At 45.9% G+C, this 18,569-nt stretch overlaps 4 protein-coding genes across 4 annotated transcripts; 3 read left to right on the top strand and 1 right to left on the bottom strand.

Moving 5' to 3' along the window:
• Nucleotides 1-1,297: 1,297 nt before the first annotated feature.
• P884DRAFT_249758 (uncharacterized protein) lies at nt 1,298-2,071 on the bottom strand (the record flags this gene model as incomplete). The annotated part of the gene is made up of 1 exon (XM_069440612.1): nt 1,298-2,071. The coding sequence occupies one exon, from the start codon at nt 2,069-2,071 to the stop codon at nt 1,298-1,300; it is 774 nt and encodes a 257-aa protein (XP_069294787.1).
• A 577-nt stretch (nt 2,072-2,648) lies between these two features.
• On the top strand, nt 2,649-3,957 carry P884DRAFT_302468 (S-adenosyl-L-methionine-dependent methyltransferase; the record flags this gene model as incomplete). The annotated part of the gene is made up of 5 exons (XM_069444946.1): nt 2,649-2,832; nt 2,896-3,041; nt 3,180-3,546; nt 3,613-3,855; nt 3,926-3,957. 5 exons carry the CDS (start codon nt 2,649-2,651, stop codon nt 3,955-3,957), a joined length of 972 nt encoding a protein of 323 aa, XP_069294786.1.
• A 2,266-nt stretch (nt 3,958-6,223) lies between these two features.
• P884DRAFT_208645 (tyrosinase-like protein) lies at nt 6,224-7,539 on the top strand (the record flags this gene model as incomplete). The annotated part of the gene is made up of 3 exons (XM_069438890.1): nt 6,224-6,817; nt 6,962-7,274; nt 7,382-7,539. The coding sequence occupies 3 exons, from the start codon at nt 6,224-6,226 to the stop codon at nt 7,537-7,539; spliced, it is 1,065 nt and encodes a 354-aa protein (XP_069294785.1).
• An 8,758-nt stretch (nt 7,540-16,297) lies between these two features.
• P884DRAFT_294367 (uncharacterized protein) lies at nt 16,298-17,652 on the top strand (the record flags this gene model as incomplete). Its single annotated transcript, XM_069444275.1, has 4 exons — nt 16,298-16,841; nt 16,903-16,924; nt 17,295-17,311; nt 17,353-17,652. The coding sequence occupies exons 1-4, from the start codon at nt 16,317-16,319 to the stop codon at nt 17,650-17,652; spliced, it is 864 nt and encodes a 287-aa protein (XP_069294784.1). The 5' UTR covers nt 16,298-16,316.
• Between the last annotated feature and the right edge of the window lie 917 nt (nt 17,653-18,569).

Here is an 18,569-nt window from a genome sequence, read left to right as displayed (position 1 = left end):
GCGCACCGCGAAACCGGACGACGGCACAGGCAACCAAGCTGGTAACGCAAGCCTTCCAGAAAACGCATTAACGGCTGGGTAGAGAGAGGGGGGTTGGCCGAGCCCGGGCCACCAACCGGGTCGCCCGGGATGTTGTTCCGCCGCAGCAGACCTCACCAGAACCGAGCCTGCTACGCTACCTTGCCGTAATTAATTATTTATAGCAGCGCAAGACCTAACAACCAAGCTCAAGATTCCGTGGGCCACATCAAAATTATTGCTTGAAGCACGCCACGCCAGAGCCAGTTCAACAATCTGCAGGTGACTTCCTACCTGGGTAGGGTTGGAACGCGGGTTACTATATGATTCATCACACGGGGCACCCTAATGGAACTTTGTTTCACATGGAACCGGCCAACCGACGACCCCGTCCAAAACATTTGGCTCAACCCAAAATTGAGAATGCGGACATCTGATTTTGAGGCATCCCGGGCAATGCTGGTGGTAGGGGAGCCTTGAGCCGGCCTCATACCTCCATTTACACCGAGGTAGTGACCGTTGTAAGTTAAGAGAAGCGCTCTTTCTCCGTCGGGACTTCCTACAACACTAAGCCTACAGAATTCGGCCTCCGGGTGAGCGAATTGAGCATTTCAACGAAAAGTTCACCGCAAGAGGACTCTCGGCCAGCCTTTAAGATGCTAATTAATTATCCATTATTAAACACCGACGCCGGCGACAGTCAGCTCATGACTCGCTGCTTGCGCGTAATAACAAAAAGCTAATTAGATTGAAGCTGCGCCGAGAGACAAACAAATCAAGAAGAACAAAAGAAACAAGACAGAAAATAAATTAGAATAAAAGGGATAGAAAGAATAGTGACGATCCACAGGCATCTGATTCGTCTAATTACTAATAATGATAATTACGCAGTAAGTGAAAGAACAACAGCATAATACCCTATCGCGCCTACCACACCAGCTATTATTAACTCAAAAATTTAATTGTTATCAGCGGGAAAAAAAAAGCTAGACAGGAGCATCATTCGCTGTTTCTAGATTGCGAGTTTAGAGCGAGAACGACGAGCGCTCTTCAAGGAGTGCATTGAAGTTCGCTATTAATATCGACCATTGTAAGTTTTCAACCCTTCCATCCCTCCCCCTCTTAACTAATTATTTAATGGTTTGAGACGCTCCGGATGGCATGCTCTCATCCAATGACACACCACCAATTACGTGTTGACCTAATAATCAACTGCTTGGTAGGTCACCGCGACGCACTGCAGTGCTATGATGATAAGTTCTAATTACGGGCGTAACTATTAGCCGGGCGTGAGATGGTCGACAAAGGCAAACAAGATGTGCGTCTGGACACGACATCCCGTCCCGGGCGCAATGGCCCTGCGGAAGCCCGGCCTCAGCCACTCGTTGGCGACGGCGAGATCGAATTCCGATGACGCGCTCCGCTCCTTGATGATGGAGTAGGCGTCGCGGCAGGGGATCGTCGACTCCCCCTCGCCCGGCGCCGGGAGGAGCGCGCAGTCGTCATTGAGATCCTCCAGGTCGATCTCCGCTGCCGGCTCGGCGGCGCCGCGGGTTCCTCCCGTAATCACCGGCTCCGTGCTGCGCATTGCTGGAGGAGCGGTGGCGTCGACGGTTTCGGCTTGGCCTTTCGGCTGTGGAGTGCTAACCTCGTTGGTCGCTTGTCCCGTTATGAACATGTCGCGCGAGTCCGGGGCGGCATTGGCAGTGAGACTACCCGCGGCCTGGGAGCAGAGACAACACCCGGGGCTCTCCGGAAGCTCCGATTTGGCGGCAGCATCGCCTAGCTCTGCCCGGTCCGCCGGCAGCGGTGCGCTGAGCGAGCTCGGGCTGAGAGCACGCAGCCTCTGGACCTCGGTGGTTAGAGCGTCGATCCTTTGTAGGGCTTCATCGAGCCTCGCTTGTGCATCCGAAAGCGCGGCTTCGAGCTCGGCGATCCGGCTCTTGACTCTGGCGCGGTGCCGTCGCTGGTTCTCCCGCTGGCGAGCTGCGTCATGACCCGGCGGTTTGCACGAGAACCTGCGGGTATGGGAGCGGAACGCTCTGGAATCCATATTATGTTCACGGCGTCCACACGTCAACAGAATAATAAAGGAACAAAGAGCTATGATTAAGAAATAGACCTACTTGGATCATAGGTGATCTGAGACTTGTAGATAGATGAGAGCCAGAGTGTAATTCATTAGAAGGAACGGGACTGCCCACAAGCGGAAATATCTCGATGACGAACCGATTTCATGCTGCATTTGGTTAGCTCGTCGCTCCGCTGCGGCAAGCCAGGGAAAACCCTGGAATAACCTGATCAGGAAAGCGCTCGATGACAACTCGCAGACAGCCATCACGTTAATTAACAGTACGAGTAGAATATCTATTACACGAATTAGATTCCAGAAGCTGAGGGTGCATGGTATCAGCCCAGCCCTCGGAAGTGAGAATAAATAGGCCCAAATCCTCCATATTTCTCCTTAACTTTTCATCGTCAATGTTTCTCTTTTTTTTGATTATTATTGGGGCAGCCCAAATCAATCAAACCACCGCCATCATCACACCAGATTGGCGCTCGCTAACAAGGCGCATTGATTCAGTTACTTGAGCTGAACCTACTATTATCACCACAGCTACCTTATGATCATGGACTCAGCCGAAAACCTCTACGACAAAGTCCGTGAGCACTACAGCGCTGCCTCAAGTGGCACCAGCGTCAAGTACAGCGAGGCCGTGGCCAAATCCTTCGGCTATAGTGCCGACGAGCTGGCCAACATCCCGCAAGCTGCCAATCTGGGCCTCAGCTGCGGCAACCCCCTGGCCATTGCCAGTCTGAAAGAGGCAAGTGAAAGATTGTCCCAGTCATTCTGTTAGCTTGATCTCTCAACAACAGCTGACATTGATTTTCTTTCTCTCTGCTTTGTTTGTTTCCAGGGGGAAACGGTGGTGGACTTTGGCTGTGGTGCCGGCTTCGACGTCTTTCTGGCCTCCAAGAAAGTAGCGCCTTCGGGCCGGGCCATCGGCATCGATATGAACGAGGTAAGTACCTCCCTAGCTTTATTCTCCAACCGTAGGATGCTTTTCTGAGCCGGGCATGAGTTACCACTTTTCTTTTTCTTGTCTTTTCTTTCCCTCTCACAAGATCATACCAAACTAAACACACCTTTATTATAATAGGACATGCTTGCCCGCGCCAACCAGATCCTGGCCTCCTCCCGGACAAGCGACGGCGGCGACAACGGCAACGTCACCTTCCTCAAGGCCAACATCACCTCGGTGCCCCTGCCGGACGGCACGGCCGACTGCGTCATCTCCAACTGCGTCGTCAACCTGGTCCCGCACGCCGACAAGCCCGCCGTCTTCGCCGAGATGTACCGCCTCCTCCGCCCGGGCGCCCGCGCCCGCGTCGCCCTGTCCGACATCCTGGCCAAGCGCCCGCTGCCGGAGCGCCTGCGCGCCGACCTGGCCATGTACGTCGGCTGCATCGCCGGGGCCGCGCAGGTCGCCGAGTATCAGGCCTGGATGGAGGCGGCCGGGTTCCGCGGTAAGATTTCTTTCTCTTCTTGGCGTGCTTGTTTTCCTTCCTTCCATGCTGACGGTGGGTAATCAGATGTCGCGATTGTTGATACCGGGGCGGATGTGAATGTTTACCTGGAGACAGACCAGGACGGGAAGAGGAAGACAGCCGAGAGTTGTTGTGCGCAGGCTCCCGCCGCCGCCGCTAGAGCGTGCTGCGGTGCGGGATCCGAGACTGCCCCTGCCCCGGGCACCAGTGCCTGCGCGGTTGCTGGCAGCGGGTGCTCCGTCCCCGCGGGCGTGGTGCCGGGCAAGACGGACCTGAACGAGTTTGTCGGTAGGTGGGATCCAGAGGAGAAGAAAAACGGGTGCTGGGGCGGTCGAGCTGGCTAACCTGTTCTTGACAGGCTCGTACAAGATCTTCGCCATCAAGAAATAATAGTTAACTAATAGTGTAAGTAGGTAATTATGATCGGCTAATTATTAACTAGACGATCAGGAGGCCATTTCCTTTAGGTGCCTTCCTTCAAGTGCCATACCACAACTATACCTGATTAGTCGCGATAACTGGACGGAAACAGTTTAGACGCGTTATGAGAACCGACCTGGTGATGTGGAAATTGTTACGCACTTCTACCACCAGGACTACCTTAGATACCTAATTACACGAAAGATATCTTCCAGATATTATTATTATTATTATTATTATTAGTCCTACACTGCTATGCCTAAGCGTACGGCAGAGCCTCTTAAGTTAATTACAAAGCAAACCGTACCCAAAAAGGGCCGGATAAAAACCTCTGCCCCTTCCTCTCTAAACCCTATCCCGAATACTAATACACTACTAAGAAAAGGAGAAGTGGCTAGAACGGCCCTATAGAGGCCCTGTCGCCTAGTCTAGCCTCCTCGTAAGGCTATACTCCGGGAGCCTCCCTAGGTCCATTAGCCACTGTAGAACCCTCCTTGCCAGGCGACGGTTTCGGGTCTGTATACCCTGTAAAACAAGGTCTAGGTCCCTCTGTGACCGTATTTCTAGGGGGTCCCAGGTCCGGCTTCTTGGTAGGTTCGGGCACCACATAACCAGGTACTCCACTATTTCCCTCCCCTGGCCACAGGCACAGTAGGGGGTACTAACCCCTAGGACCCTAACCCTAAAAAGGAAGTCCCGGAGGCCAATAGCCCCTGTACAGGCCTATAGTGTACCAATAGGGAGCTCTGGGCCTTCGTCAGGCCCTGGTACCTTCTAAGGCGCCCCCCCCCCCCCCGGCGGGTGAAAACCAGGTACGGGGGGTCCTTGTCCGACACCCTCTATAGCCTCCTGCCAGCCTGGTCGGCCCTCTAGCGGGCACTCCAGCTGGCCACTAGTGCAAGACCAGTGCCCTGTAGCCTCTGTAGCCTCTGTTGCCGGCCTTGTAGGGGGGTTATACCCCCCCTGATACTTTCCCGGGCCTACTGTCGTACCGTAGCCTGGGAGACCTCTAGAGCTGTAGGCCGAACCCTTCCAGATATTATAGTAAACAGGTGAGAAATGAGTACATTTCACGGAGCAATTACATTAGAAAAATACTCTCCTGATGCGGTACACACAAATTAACAACGCCTTGGGTACGAAGAGGGCTGTGAGTTGGCAACGGGATCTGGTCACCCTTTGCCGGCCGAATCAGTCTCTGCGTCGCCGAACCAAAGTTTGAGCTTCCATGATCATGCGACCGCGTTTCTATTATCATCAAATGATATTAGATAAAAGTGCGAACGGGAGCTGGTTGAGGCAACACTGACTTAATCCGCCTCGATCCGCCCGCTTGTAGCAATCAGCGCGAAGCGCGAAGCGCGATGGTGCAAACAGACATACCGACCAAATGGGGGCCGTAGCTAATTAAAGGTTCCTATTTTGAGTTTGAGTCGATAAAAAAGAGAGTGACCGCTGGGAAGCGCACGAGGCGACTTGTATCCGTATGTTCGCGTTTTTTGTCAACCCTGTGTCAAGGCCCTGTCAAGTTGTCTCGGACGCGCCGGCGATGACCCAATCACGGCAATTTCCTTTCGGCTTTAACGTTATGTTGGTGTCTCGTCCGAATACGGTTGCTGTAATCCGCATAATCCGCAAATCAGCGTGGAAAATCAAAAGCGTTTGCTTCCAACAAGCCCGGGCCCGCCGAGTGTCTCAGAGCCCCTTGCATAGAATCGAACCTTATCAGGTTAATAAGGTAGACAGATCATCCGAACACGGTAACCTCGTGTAACCTCGTGTCCGCCCGAATTCGATGCCGCGCCGTCATGGTGGTTCTAGACTCAGGCTAAGCTGGCAGGCCATGAGAGAGTGCTCCCGGCCCGTCGCGTAATTACGGTCGACCCCCCTGGTGATTCACCCGTCACCGGGCTGTTTGCTCTCTCTGGGTCGGGGCGAATAAGGAGAATCCGGGGCCATAAATAACAAGTCGATTCCCACAGCCTTTCCCAGTCCCAGAACGTGGGCAAGAGGACACCATACGGATTCCCCTCCATTCCCCCCAAGGGTATCAGCCGGATCGCCAACCATGAGGTTCACCAGGTATGCCCCGGTGCTGTCGGCAGCCGTGTGGGCAGCAGCGGCCTCCATCCCGGCAGCCGGGAATCTCGACATCGTCAAGAATCCGGCTCATCGCATGAGTGAACAAGACATGGACGCGTTCCCAGTGTTATCGTGGGACGAGGCCGTGGCCATCATGACGGGGAATGACGAGGGCGGAGGCGGCGGCAGCAGCAGCAGCAGCAGCGGTAGCAGCGGTAGCAGCGGTAGCAGCGGTAGCGGTAGCGGTAGGGGTAGCGGTAGCGGTCGCGGTCCCGACAACAACAGGGTCTCGTTCAACAACTACAGCAACAAGACCAAGCCCGCCTACCCCCCCGCCTACGCCCCCCACACGTCCTCTTGCAAGAAGCCCAAGGTCCGGGTCGAGTGGAAGAAGCTGAAAGAGTCGGAAAAGCTTGCGTACCTGGGGGCGGTCAAGTGCCTGATGGACAGCCAGCCGCTCGGCGTCTGGTCCGAGGCGACGAGCATCTGGGACGAGATGGCATGGGCGCACAACGAGGCCAAATGGAACATCCACGAGACCGACAACTTCCTGCCCTGGCACCGCTACTACATCTACATGCTCGAGACGCTCCTCAGCAAGCACTGCTCCTACCGGGGGCCCATCCCCTGGTGGCGCGAGACCGACGACACCGGCAACCTGGCCGGGGCCGATCTGTTTTCGCCCAATTACTTCGGCTCGCTCCCCCCCCGGACGGAAGACGGTAGGACCACATGCATTACCGACGGCGTAAGTATAGGATATCATATCCTCTTCGTTTGATCATACTTGTTTCTCTCTCTTTCTTCCCTCTCTTCTTCTCTGGTAATTTCAAGCATAACATAAGCACTCGGCATCCGCTAATTAATCGACCCCCGGTGACAACCTTGAAAGTGGTTTGCCAACACCACGGTCCTTCTCGGCCCCGGCGCTCCGACTTGCCTCGCCCGGGGCGAGGATAAGACCATCGCCGCCGAGGTGACGACGGCCGCCCTCGACCTGTGCCAGGGCGACGGAAACGCCGAGTACGAGAGGCACCGTCGCTGCGTTGAGGCCACCATCCATTCCTCCACCCACCGGGCCGTCGGCGGCGCAATGGAGAGCATCAGCGCCTCCCCGAACGACCCCGTCTTCTACCTCCACCACGGTTTCGTCGACTGGCAGTGGGCGCGCTGGCAGAACGTCAAATCCAGCCGCAAGACCACAAGTAAGTCTGATTTCCTGTTCCATGTGGGAAATCTTCAAAAGAAGAAGAAGAAGAAGAAGACCTATGTGTGAGAGGACATCCTGACTAATACCTTTCGTGTCACACAGTTTCCGGCTGCTCCGAGCCTTCCCCGATCCCTGGCAAATGTGTGGAGCTCACCCTAGACACGGTACTGAAGGGATATGGCTTGATACCCGACATGAAGGTCCGCGACGTTCTCGACATCGAAAACGGAATCCTGTGCTACACCTATGACGAGTTTTGACAAGCCTCCGGGTGTTGGGCACCGTTTAGGCCCTCCGCAGTCCTAAGATCCTTTGATGTTGTCAGTCAGACTGTGCACTCTTCTGTCAATTGGACGGGAGAGTTTGGCTGGATTTGAACATCTCGGGCATACATTTGACATGGAGGGCAAAATGTGAAGCAGCAAGAGAGTAATTATTAATTATGTTTTTAACAGCGCCAATTCTTCCGCTCAGAACGGCGCCTGCGCGCTCCCATGCATCATGACATCGGCTGTTCTGCGTCCGCTCCGCTACCGGCTTTATATCTACTTGACATCAAAATCCCCGATCCTAGAACTCGTATATTCCTCTCCGCCTCCGCATTATGTAGGGTCACGGCTCGGGTACCTAAGCTGTGGGACAAAAGAGGGAAAAAAAAAGTCTGTATATGAGAGTCTCAGACCCACCCAAGATATATAAGTAGTAGCTATCCATATCCCTACCTGAGCTTCCCCAATTCAATTCATTAATTATTACTCCGAACATGGCTCGGGGAAGATAGGTACGCTTTTATGAAGTGGCCCAGTTGGGGAATGGGAAAATAGGATGCGGCGACATCAGAGACGGCCCCTAACAAGCCTCAAGCCGGGTCCATGTTCTGGGCGTTGCTGGCAAGCGACGGCGTTTGATTTAATTATTTGCAGGTTGATGCCATAATTACTCAATGTACCCTGTTCCAGATAACAAGGCGACTCTTACACAATGTACCTTGGTTAATTAAGCGAGTTACGTTATTGGCATCAGGTAGGTGATCGTAACCAAATAAAAAGACGGTTTACCTTAATTTTCCATATAGGTAGGTATTTACCAAGCAAGCGGGAGGCTCTCTCGTGTCGCTTTGCTTCAAACAATATTCGTTCGTGTCTGATGGAGGTCTGGTTGTAGTGGTCAAAATAGTTCAAAAGATCGATGTCCTCTATCAACGTTTACTGGCCCTGTGGCTCTGTATAAGAAGAGGATGGGCACAAAGAACCCACCGTTTACAGACTCCACAGGGCAGTTATCTTATCTAACCTTACATGATGGACGCGTCCGTAGACACGTATTACATCAAGTCCCCCGCCTAGAAAAGAAAACGTAGTGCCCGCACTACAGGCTCCAAATAGCTCCTAATTTGAGCTTTCTTTCCACGTAAATATCCCCGTTGCAAATAGTGGTATTATACCACCACTATGGTGTCTTATATATCGTTCTGGTCTACACTTGTTCCACGTAGGCGTTTTCTAGCCACGCCCGCCTCTAGGCGAGTCTTTGACACGGCTTTTCTAGCTGCGCCCGCCTCCGGGCGAGTCTTTGAGGTGGTTAGTTGCCCTCCTTGACGAGCCTAGTATTCGTTTACTATCTTATATGTATAGTGTAGCTAGAAGTTAGTTTTCTAGATGTTATATTTGTAGCCAAGTCCTTTCTATTTGATAAGATACTTGTATTTACTATATATAAGCTTATAGTCTTAAATGTGCTTGACTTTGTATTTGTTACCGGATTCTAGCCTACTATTGGTATAGCTATCTTTAATAGGGCTAGTAGGTAGTATAGTATAGTTATATAGGTCGGTTCTAGGAGGTATAGGTAATATATAGGCTATAGATATTATAGGGTATATATCTATATTAGGTAGTAATTGTAAGTAGTATATTAGATGGCTAATATGTTTAATGATCTTAAATAGGCTTATATACTATTAGGACAATTTATATGATGGTTAACCTAGTAGATAGTAGCTATAGTATAGGTATAAATATACTTGGTTGCCTAGCTTAAACTTGATGTTATAATGGCTAGCGTTATATCTGTATTTGGCTCGAGCTACTATAAAATCTATTACTATCTAGGTATCCTAGTGTAGATATTCGTATAAGACTAGGATATCTTATACTATATTTGATAATGGCGTGGTTAGTGCTTCTAATAGTCCTATAGGTTTAAAACTATATAGTAGCTTATATAGTAATATACTAATAGAGGCTATATAGGAGCTGTTTAAATGCTACTAAAGCTATGGAAGTATGGTATTCTAATTGTCATCTGGTTTCTTATATACGAAGAAGTATAGAGCAATTTCTATAGTCTAGTTCTTTTGCTCTATAAGACCGTCTCCCTATAGGTGGTATACGGTTATCATTAATAGCTTTATACCTAGTGCCTTCTATATACCTGTCTATAGTTTAGAAGTAAATTTACGATTATAATTAGATATGACGGCTATCGGTACTCCCTAGTTGGATAGGAGTAATTGTCGTATTAGTACGTAGCCCTAGTTTGTAGTAATATAGCTAGAGTAGCCTAATATAAGGAGCGTTTGTTTGGACAACTTATAGGATATTATTATTATCGAATCGAATTTATTATACCTATCTAAGTGCTATAGCGTTCTAGCTAATATAACTAATAGTAGCGCTACTATGAAGTCGATAATAATTACTTATATTAGTAGCGTATCTAATAGGCAGATTAGCTAGTAGTTACCTATAGGAAGGTTACGATCTATAGCGTTAACTTAATAAATAGGATAGTATTTTATATAGTCTTTTACTTACCTAGTTTTTCTATCGATTATAATACTATATAAGTTATATATTATCTTGTTAGTTCTAAAGTAATACTTCTTATCATAGGCTAAGCTAAGGATATATTATATAAGGCTTATTAGTATATATAACGCGCGAGTGCTATCTAGGTAAATATAGTAGAGGAGCTCGTCGATCAAGATAAACGGTAGCCTATGGCGCGAAAAGATAGCGATACCCTTATTGTCGATAGCTCTATCTATATGCTTGGTTTTGAGGTCCTTAATAATATAGGCGTATTTGGCATTAGTTTTATAGCTATTGACGAACTTTACCTTAAGGTCAGGATCTATCTACGCTTTAGTAAAGGCGAACTATATATCGTTAAGTATAGCTAATCTATTAGAGCATTTAGACGGTTCGGGGTCCCTTAGCGTACTTAATCTGCTTAAGGCGTCTGGTACGAAGTTAAGCCTTCTAGGAAGATGGTAGACCTTGAGGTCATACTACGATAGGTAGATAGACGCGTTAATTAGGCGGCGGTTAGCGTGGTCGGTAGAGCTTATATCTAGGTTAGTTTGTTCTATAATTCTATATATAGTAGCGTGGTTAGTTAATACGATGACTGGTATATGTGCTAAATAGACCATTATATGTAGTTTACGAATTACCTATACTAGATAAGCGACTTCTTATTTAGAGGGCCCGTATTATATCCTAGCCTTTATTAATAGGCGGCTTAGGAATATAACTAGTAGTACTTGGTTAGCTAGGATAGGTATGCCTAGGTACTAGTTATATTTGTCGCGAGTATAGAAGACTATAATACTAAATCTACACTCTAAACAGCCGTCTAGTTAAATATATAGCTGTTTGCTAGGATTGAAGTAGTGTAGGATAGTTAGGTTCTTATAATAGATGGCCTCTTATAGGGCTAAAAAAGATACCTTTTCTTGCTCGGTCGGTTTGAAAGAAGTACAGCTATAATAGCCTATTCGTTTGGTATGGTTACTAACTTCTAAACTGCTAGACTTATACCCTTATACTAGTAATTTAGTCTTACGTTTTTATAGTGGTTTGGTGATCTTTACGTAATATAAAATCAAATGCTATAGGAATCCGGTAGCGCCTAAATATTATTCTAACGCCTTTAACATATATAGAAAGGATAGTTACTTAAACGCTTCGATATACTAAGCCGTATTAGTAAGGCTAAGACTGTTTACCCGAAAGCTAAGGAGTCCTACGTCTAGGTATCTAATATAGGATTTAGTAGGAGAAATGGCAATATTCTTCTTCTCGAATAGGCTAAAGATAGTCCTTAAATAGCGTATATGATCTTTGGCTATATCTAAGAAGATGACGATATCGTTAATAAATACGTAATAGTAGGTAGAAAACAGTCGTAATAGCTGATCTATAAATCATTATATATATATAGGCGAATTATAGTAACCTATAAGTACCATAGTTAGCTATTCTAAACCGTATAGACTGATTAGTATAAATCTGTTATGATGCTATAGATATACGCCAAATTGATAGAAAAATAATATAGTATTAATGGTTATAATGAACTTCTTCCTATATAGGGCTATAATGATCTCTAACTATAGTAGTAATAGGTAGTTATCTAGGATGGTAACCTTATTTAAACTATATAGATCAATGACAATACGACCCTTAGTAATGTCCTTAATATTGCGCTAAATAACGAAGATAGGATAGGTGAAAGGTATAGCCTCTTTTATAAATCGTATCTTTCCCTATTGATAGAGGGCGTCGAAGGTCTTATCTAGGACTTCCCTGTCCCTCTGGCTTAACGGGTACGTATAGGAGTGTATCTTCTATTATTACTAGCCTTCTACTAGTGGCACTTTTATCTATTTACTCTTTAGTATATCGATTAGACCATTATCATTCTAGAGTTATAGAAATTTATTAACTAGGTTAATAAACTTCCTAGCTAGGGCCAAGTTACTTATATAGATATAGATACCGTTATTAGTAACGATCTTAGGTAAGGAGCTAGATATCCTTAATCCTAGGGTAGAATGCTTCTCTAATACTCGCGGTTTACGTTCCTTACTACTAGTAGCGTCGCCAGCGGCTCTAGGTATTACTTTTGACGAAATATCTAGCCGTTAGATTCTCTTAGAGTACTAGGTAAGTTAGAAGACGAAGTCGCTAATAGGTATATTTGAATTCGCGTTTTTAATATTAGTAAACATTGCTATAGGTACGAGTCGCTTTAGAGAGACGTAATTACCTTCGAGGATTACTCCTATATAGTTATTTAAATTGAAGGAGGTATTGATAGGAATTATATCGTAATGATTAGTGATTATTAATATAGGGTTAACGTCAGTTGCTATAGCTAATATAGCTATTATTACGGCGGTAGTTACGACTATAGTAGCGCTAAAAGCTGTTTCTTACAAATAGGCGAAATAGCTACTATCTTCTATTTCTTCGATCCTTCTAATAGGGTGCCTCTTTAGGATATAGATCATTCCTTATATAGTATTTTTAATAGATACCACTTTTAGAGTCTTTGTATCTACTATAAAGTTGTAAACGGCTATATAGGCTAAGTTAAATACAAAGGTGCGATCTATTAGGAGAGGCTTATACTCGATAGGCACTATTGCCTGTTAATTAGGTAGGAGGGTAATTTCCCTAGTTGTTTTGACCTTCCGTATATAGGATATAGAGTATATATATATAGAAAAAGGAATATAGAAGTTAAATAACTATAAATTGACTTCCTTATACTAGTAATTAATATTAGCATTATAGGAATCTAGGAATTCGTTGCCTATTAGGAGATTCGGTACTAGGGAGTCGATAACCTACGTAGAACGGGTAAACTTAGCTAGGGTAGGGATACCGTTTTCTATACCTAGTAGATAGATATCGAACGTTATCTACTCGTTAAGACTTAGTATGGCGTTTCCTATACCTTTAACTCTACCCTTGTATCGTTTAATCTGGTAGTTTAATCATTATAAGAAACTATAGTTAATAAGGGAGCGACTAGCGCTAGGATCTAGGTAAATCTCTATAACACTACGGTTAGTTGGTTTGTAGTATACCTAAATGTATAGATAGGTATAACCTAAAGGCAATCTATAGAGGTTAGCTATATACCTACCTGGTACGTCCTTGACTTAGTATATATCTATTATAGCGTTTTCTAGTGATATTGTCGTCAAATCTATTGCCTGGTATACCTTTTCCGACAGCATAGTAGGCTCTTCTATCTTACAAATGCCACCGGATTTAATAAGGTAGCGAATACTACTAGCTTTCGCTTTCTAATAGGACTTCAAGTGCCAAAAGAGTACGTTCCGCGAATCTAGTATAGTATTATAAAACCTATAAGTATGGCAGGCCAAATCTGTAAGATTGGCTTTATAGTTATGGATAGAAGGAAGAGGGCCTTTTCTATAGTACCGTTTAGCATAAGAGCGTACTTCGAATTGAGAATTAAAGGCATTATAGCACTTATAGTAGGTAAGCTACAAGTCTAAAACGATATATATAATATTAATATCGCTATCCGAAGATTTGGATCTAGATTTAGGGATACTAGTGGCCAAATTATTGTTAACTTGATCTAACTTAGAGCTAGAGCTATTGCTAGCTTCCTTTATAAAGTATATATAGTCGCGATGGTCCTTTCGCTAGTAATTGTCCTTACGGAACTTGTTATCTCGATTTCCTTCCTACTGCTTATAATTGCCTTAGTTATAGTAGGTTCCTTTATAGTAGTAGTCATTTCTATAGTTACGATCAAATCTATAGTCATATATATTATTCCTAAATAGTCTATCGTTCTAGTAATTAAATTGTCGCTATTGGTTAGTATTATAGTTAAAAGGCTTAAAAAGACCGCGATTCTTGGCTCTTAAGGACTTATCTAGGAATGGCCTCTTCTATAGGTATAGGTAGCGGTCAAGAGCGGCTACCAGAACGATAGATCGAGACTACTCGATATACTATATATAGTTTCTAAGTAAGGAGTGTCGCTAGGGAGGATCTAAGTACTACTTAACATATAGATCTATTATAGACTAAACTTAAATTATAACTCCTTGCTAATTATCGTTATATTCGTTAAGTATATATATTAAGTATACCTAATAGAGCATCTTCTATATAAAGAAACTAAGTACCTATTTGTCCTTTACAATGTCCTTTAAATATAAGCGACTTTTATTAAACTTGCGGGTGGTAGTTATAGCATCGAGTATAAAGCATTCCTATAGTCGTTCTATGATAGATTAAAGTCCTTAGTTACGTAGTTACCTATACGTAGTACCGTTTAATTCGTTAGTCTACTAAATGATTACTAGGCTACTAAGAAGAGTTTAAAAGTAGGATAAAATCTACATCTTAACGCTTCTATAGGGGTCGCTTTCTAAAAAGGTTTTAATACGGTTAGCGAAGTAATAGACGTCGGTAAATACCAGGTTCTTTCTATTATTAATAATGCCTAGAGATTATAGGTTAGGAAAAGAAGGATTAAATTAGCTAATATCGTCCCTCTTAATCTTAAAGTCTAAGCGGCTTTACGTACTTATAGTGGTATTATACGTTAATTTATATATATAACGTCTATTACTATTACTACTATTATTACCAAAAGTTAGTATACCTCGATAGCGCCTATTATTCCTATTATTAGGGGTATAGCGGTAGTTAGGGGGATCGTCATTACTATCTTTACTATCGTTAGGGGAATTAGGATCTCTACTACTACTAGCTACAAAGTATAGTATTCTATACTATAATACGCGTTTAGGCTAGCTAAGATTGAACCTATAGCTAATGTTAGCACCTTTAAGGGGTATAGGAAAAGCTCTACTATTATAGTATACATTTTCTATAAGGTTACTAACTTCTTATACTTCCTCTATAATAGTATTAAGTTAGGTTAGGTTAAGGGAAGATCGTTAACGACTAAGTAGTTATATATCCTCCTCCTCTTTATATCTATATATTATATTAACTATCTCCTTTATCTAGGTTACTACTCTATTAAGAATATCCCTATATTACGTTATATATATTTCTAATTCCTTGATATATTTAGCTAGTAATACTATTATTACTAAAACTTCCTTTTCTAGGTAGAGGGCAAGTTAATCTTTAATTTCTACTATATAGGTTATAATTCTATAGTCTATCCTAGTAAGACCCTTTTTTATATTCTTATCAAATATCTTTATAAATTTACTAAGAAATCTTTTAGTAGTTTTAGTAATATAATTCATTTAGGCCTCTAGCTAGGTAAATCAAAAATCTATCTTACTATTTAGCTAAATAAGTATCTCTTTATTAGTGCTAAACTTGTTAGGTTTAGCTTATTCTATCTTATATTCATTAGTAAATTCTATTACTAATTCTATCCCTTATATAAGAGCTTCCTTTTCTTAAGGTAGTTAACCGCTAGGGTTAGGCTCTAATACCTATAAACTTATTAGAGGAGGCATTCTATAGTATCTTTAGAGTACACTTACTATATAGTTAGAGAGTTCCTTATATAATAGTTATTTAGTAGGGGAGTTTAGAGGATATAGACAACTAGGAGGATCGTCTATAGGAAAAGATCTAGGTATTAATATAAGGTTCGTTTATTAGGAATAAACGAAGATAGAGTTAAGGGGTAGAAGGTAGAAGAATATCCCGGTTACCAAGTCGCTAGGAAAAGAGGGATAGATAGGGATGACTGCCCTGGTTACTTAGTCACCAGGAATAGAGGGATAGATAGGGATGACTACCCTGGTTACTTAGTCGCTAGGAACAGAGGGATTTTATAGTAGTTATAATAGAATTGCTTGGTTCGGTTACCAAGTCACCAAAACTGAGCATAACTATCGCGATATTAGTACTAAACTAATCGTTAGAGCGATACGAATCTAGTGCTGATGGTTGTTAGATGGTTGGTCGTAGTGCTCGCTACCATTTGATGGAGGTCTGGTTGTAGTGGTCAAAATAGTTCAAAAGATCGATGTCCTCTATCAACGTTTGCTGGCCCTGTGGCTCTGTATAAGAAGAGGATGGGCACAAAGAACCCACCGTTTACAGACTCCATAGGGCAGTTATCTTATCTAACCTTATATGATGGACGCGTCCGTAGACACGTATTGCATCAGTGTCTCAATATCTTAGGCTGATGCTGCCAGAGAGTGAAGAGAACGTGCATGGTATTCAATTAATGCCTTCTGCTGGAGGAGTTTTCGGGAATGAGTGGGTTAGGGTTAAGCATGGCTTGTCATCCAACTCCACTGATCGATCAACTGGCCACATCCCACAAAGCGACAAGATCTCCATTTCATCAATCGCTCCAAACCGACATTCATCGTCGCGAGGCCACGACACCCGGCCCAGTGTCGACTTGGGCCCCCCTCAAAACTGATTCATCGCTCAACAACATGGCGATACTGCGCTTTGAGCTAGCGCGTGCTTTGAATCATGCCTCCATATCATGCTCCTGCAAAGTCTCGGACTCTCGGGAAGTTGTGGCGGTGCAACCCGAGTCGCTGGAGAAGCCAGGCGTCCCATCGCATCAGGTCCAGCCAGCGGTCCGCCCGAGGCTTGGCTTGTCGAGTTGGAAGGAGAGAACTGAAAAAGCAGGCCACCTCAAGTTCGTTTTGACCCGGAGCTCTGACAGCCAGTCGTTCCTGTACAACCCGAGCACGGCCAAGCCAATCACGGCCACTTCTCCCCGCTCGCCTTCGGTAGCACCGGAGCTGGCGCCGGACCCGTTGGTTTTGCAAGTTGCCAGTCGTTTTGTTGGGGGGGGAGGGGAAGCCTCGTTGCTTAGTGCAGTGTACCTTTATCGAGCAGTTAGGTAAGGCGTTGATGATGTATGCACATGTACTGTGCATACATACAACCATGCCTGGCCCTTGGCTACTTGCCGAAACGGGCAACCCTTCTGAGCAGCAAGATGACGGCGCAGCATTGTGCCTCGCGGTCAAACCCGTGTCAGGGTGATGCAAATCCGGGGAAGGCCTAACACACTAATAATGTAGCATTCGGATCAGAGATACGGAGTACCGCTGACGCATACATACACTCTAAGATACATCCCGCCCGGCGCTCAATTGAGCCTCGCTCATCCTTCGTAAGACCAATTTCCGTCATCAGGCGCAGCCCTTTCAGCCTGGGTTTGCCGAAGACTGAGTAATAGGTGAGTAACTGGTTCGTTCAATCTGCAGTTAATCTAGCTGCATATGTGAGATGCAGGAGCTGTCACATGCTGACTCCGTGCGGTAGGTGGGAAACGAGTGTATCCGAAATCTGCATGCACGGCAATGGCTTAAAACCCCGTCCGAACACGACTCGCTGCATTGTCCGGCACCGGCACCGGCACCGGCCCGGGTGACCCCGGCACCCAACCAGCCCTCCGACCGCCCGGACCGGCCCAAGACCACCGCAAACTCACCCATCTTCCCTCCAACCACCGCCGACACGCTCTATAATTCTGTAACACGCGCGACATCTCACCGTCCACCAGGCCGCGTCAACGGCGGCCCTCCCGTCCGGCCCAACCAGCCGTCCGGCCCGCCAGCCTGACCAGGTCGCTCCGGGGAGGCCACTGCGGATCAACGCCAGCTAATCCGACGCTTATCAGGGGCCCATCAACCATAGCTCATAACAATGCGTTGACGATGACAGCAGCACCCCAGGCAGAGGATTCCAAAACAAAACAAACCACGCGGGGGGAAAAGCGGGAAAAAAGCGGGAAAAAAACAACCAAAGTTGCAGCGCGGTGGCGAAACGAAGACCAAACAAGGGCCCCGGCTCTTTTCCCCGTCAATCATACAACATTTCACGTCTAAACCAAGTGGTTTGGTCAGTTGTAACCTCACATGGCGGTGAGAATGAAAAGGCGCACTGATTCAGTTGTCGGGCAAGCGGATCCGGAACAGCCCCAGAGGCGGGGCCGACCCGCACTGCGGGGTTCCTCTTGAAGCCCGCCTTCTGCGGAGTAGCTGTAGTGTACTGTACGTCCGTCCGTACATACTAGTACATACATCAACTAGTGTAGTACCTAGCTCAGAGCGGAGTGCAGTCGCTAGCTCGGCCTAAGGCGAATAGAGCAAGGTACTTGGTGATAGCAACAGCAACAAGGCGGGGAAAGCACCCGGTCTGTGGCAACACAATACGAATGTGTTGATTGAGTGATCAACAAAGGTGAAAAAAAAATTGTAATGTTGACCTTTTCGCAGGACAGCCCATTTGCCCATGGACTCTTTGTCGTGTAAATCGCGCATAGGGAAACGTGGCACGCGGAGGGAGATGCACAAAATGCAGTACGTTCTGTTCCGTCCATACGTATGTATTGTATGCATGTACATAAATAAACATGTAAGGCACAAATCACATTCCCTCCGTGCCTACGCGTAGGAGAAAACAGACCCAAAATGCAGCCCGACCCCGCGCATCGCGCAACCAAAGCATTCTCTTCGTGAAGCCGAATGGGGGAATGA

This window comes from Thermothelomyces heterothallicus (genome assembly GCF_042370625.1).
Source record: "Thermothelomyces heterothallicus CBS 202.75 unplaced genomic scaffold P884_scaffold_26, whole genome shotgun sequence".
NCBI lineage: Eukaryota > Fungi > Ascomycota > Sordariomycetes > Sordariales > Chaetomiaceae > Thermothelomyces > Thermothelomyces heterothallicus.
The sequence above is the reverse complement of the archived record's forward strand: the minus strand, read 5'-3'. Positions and strand labels throughout refer to the sequence as shown.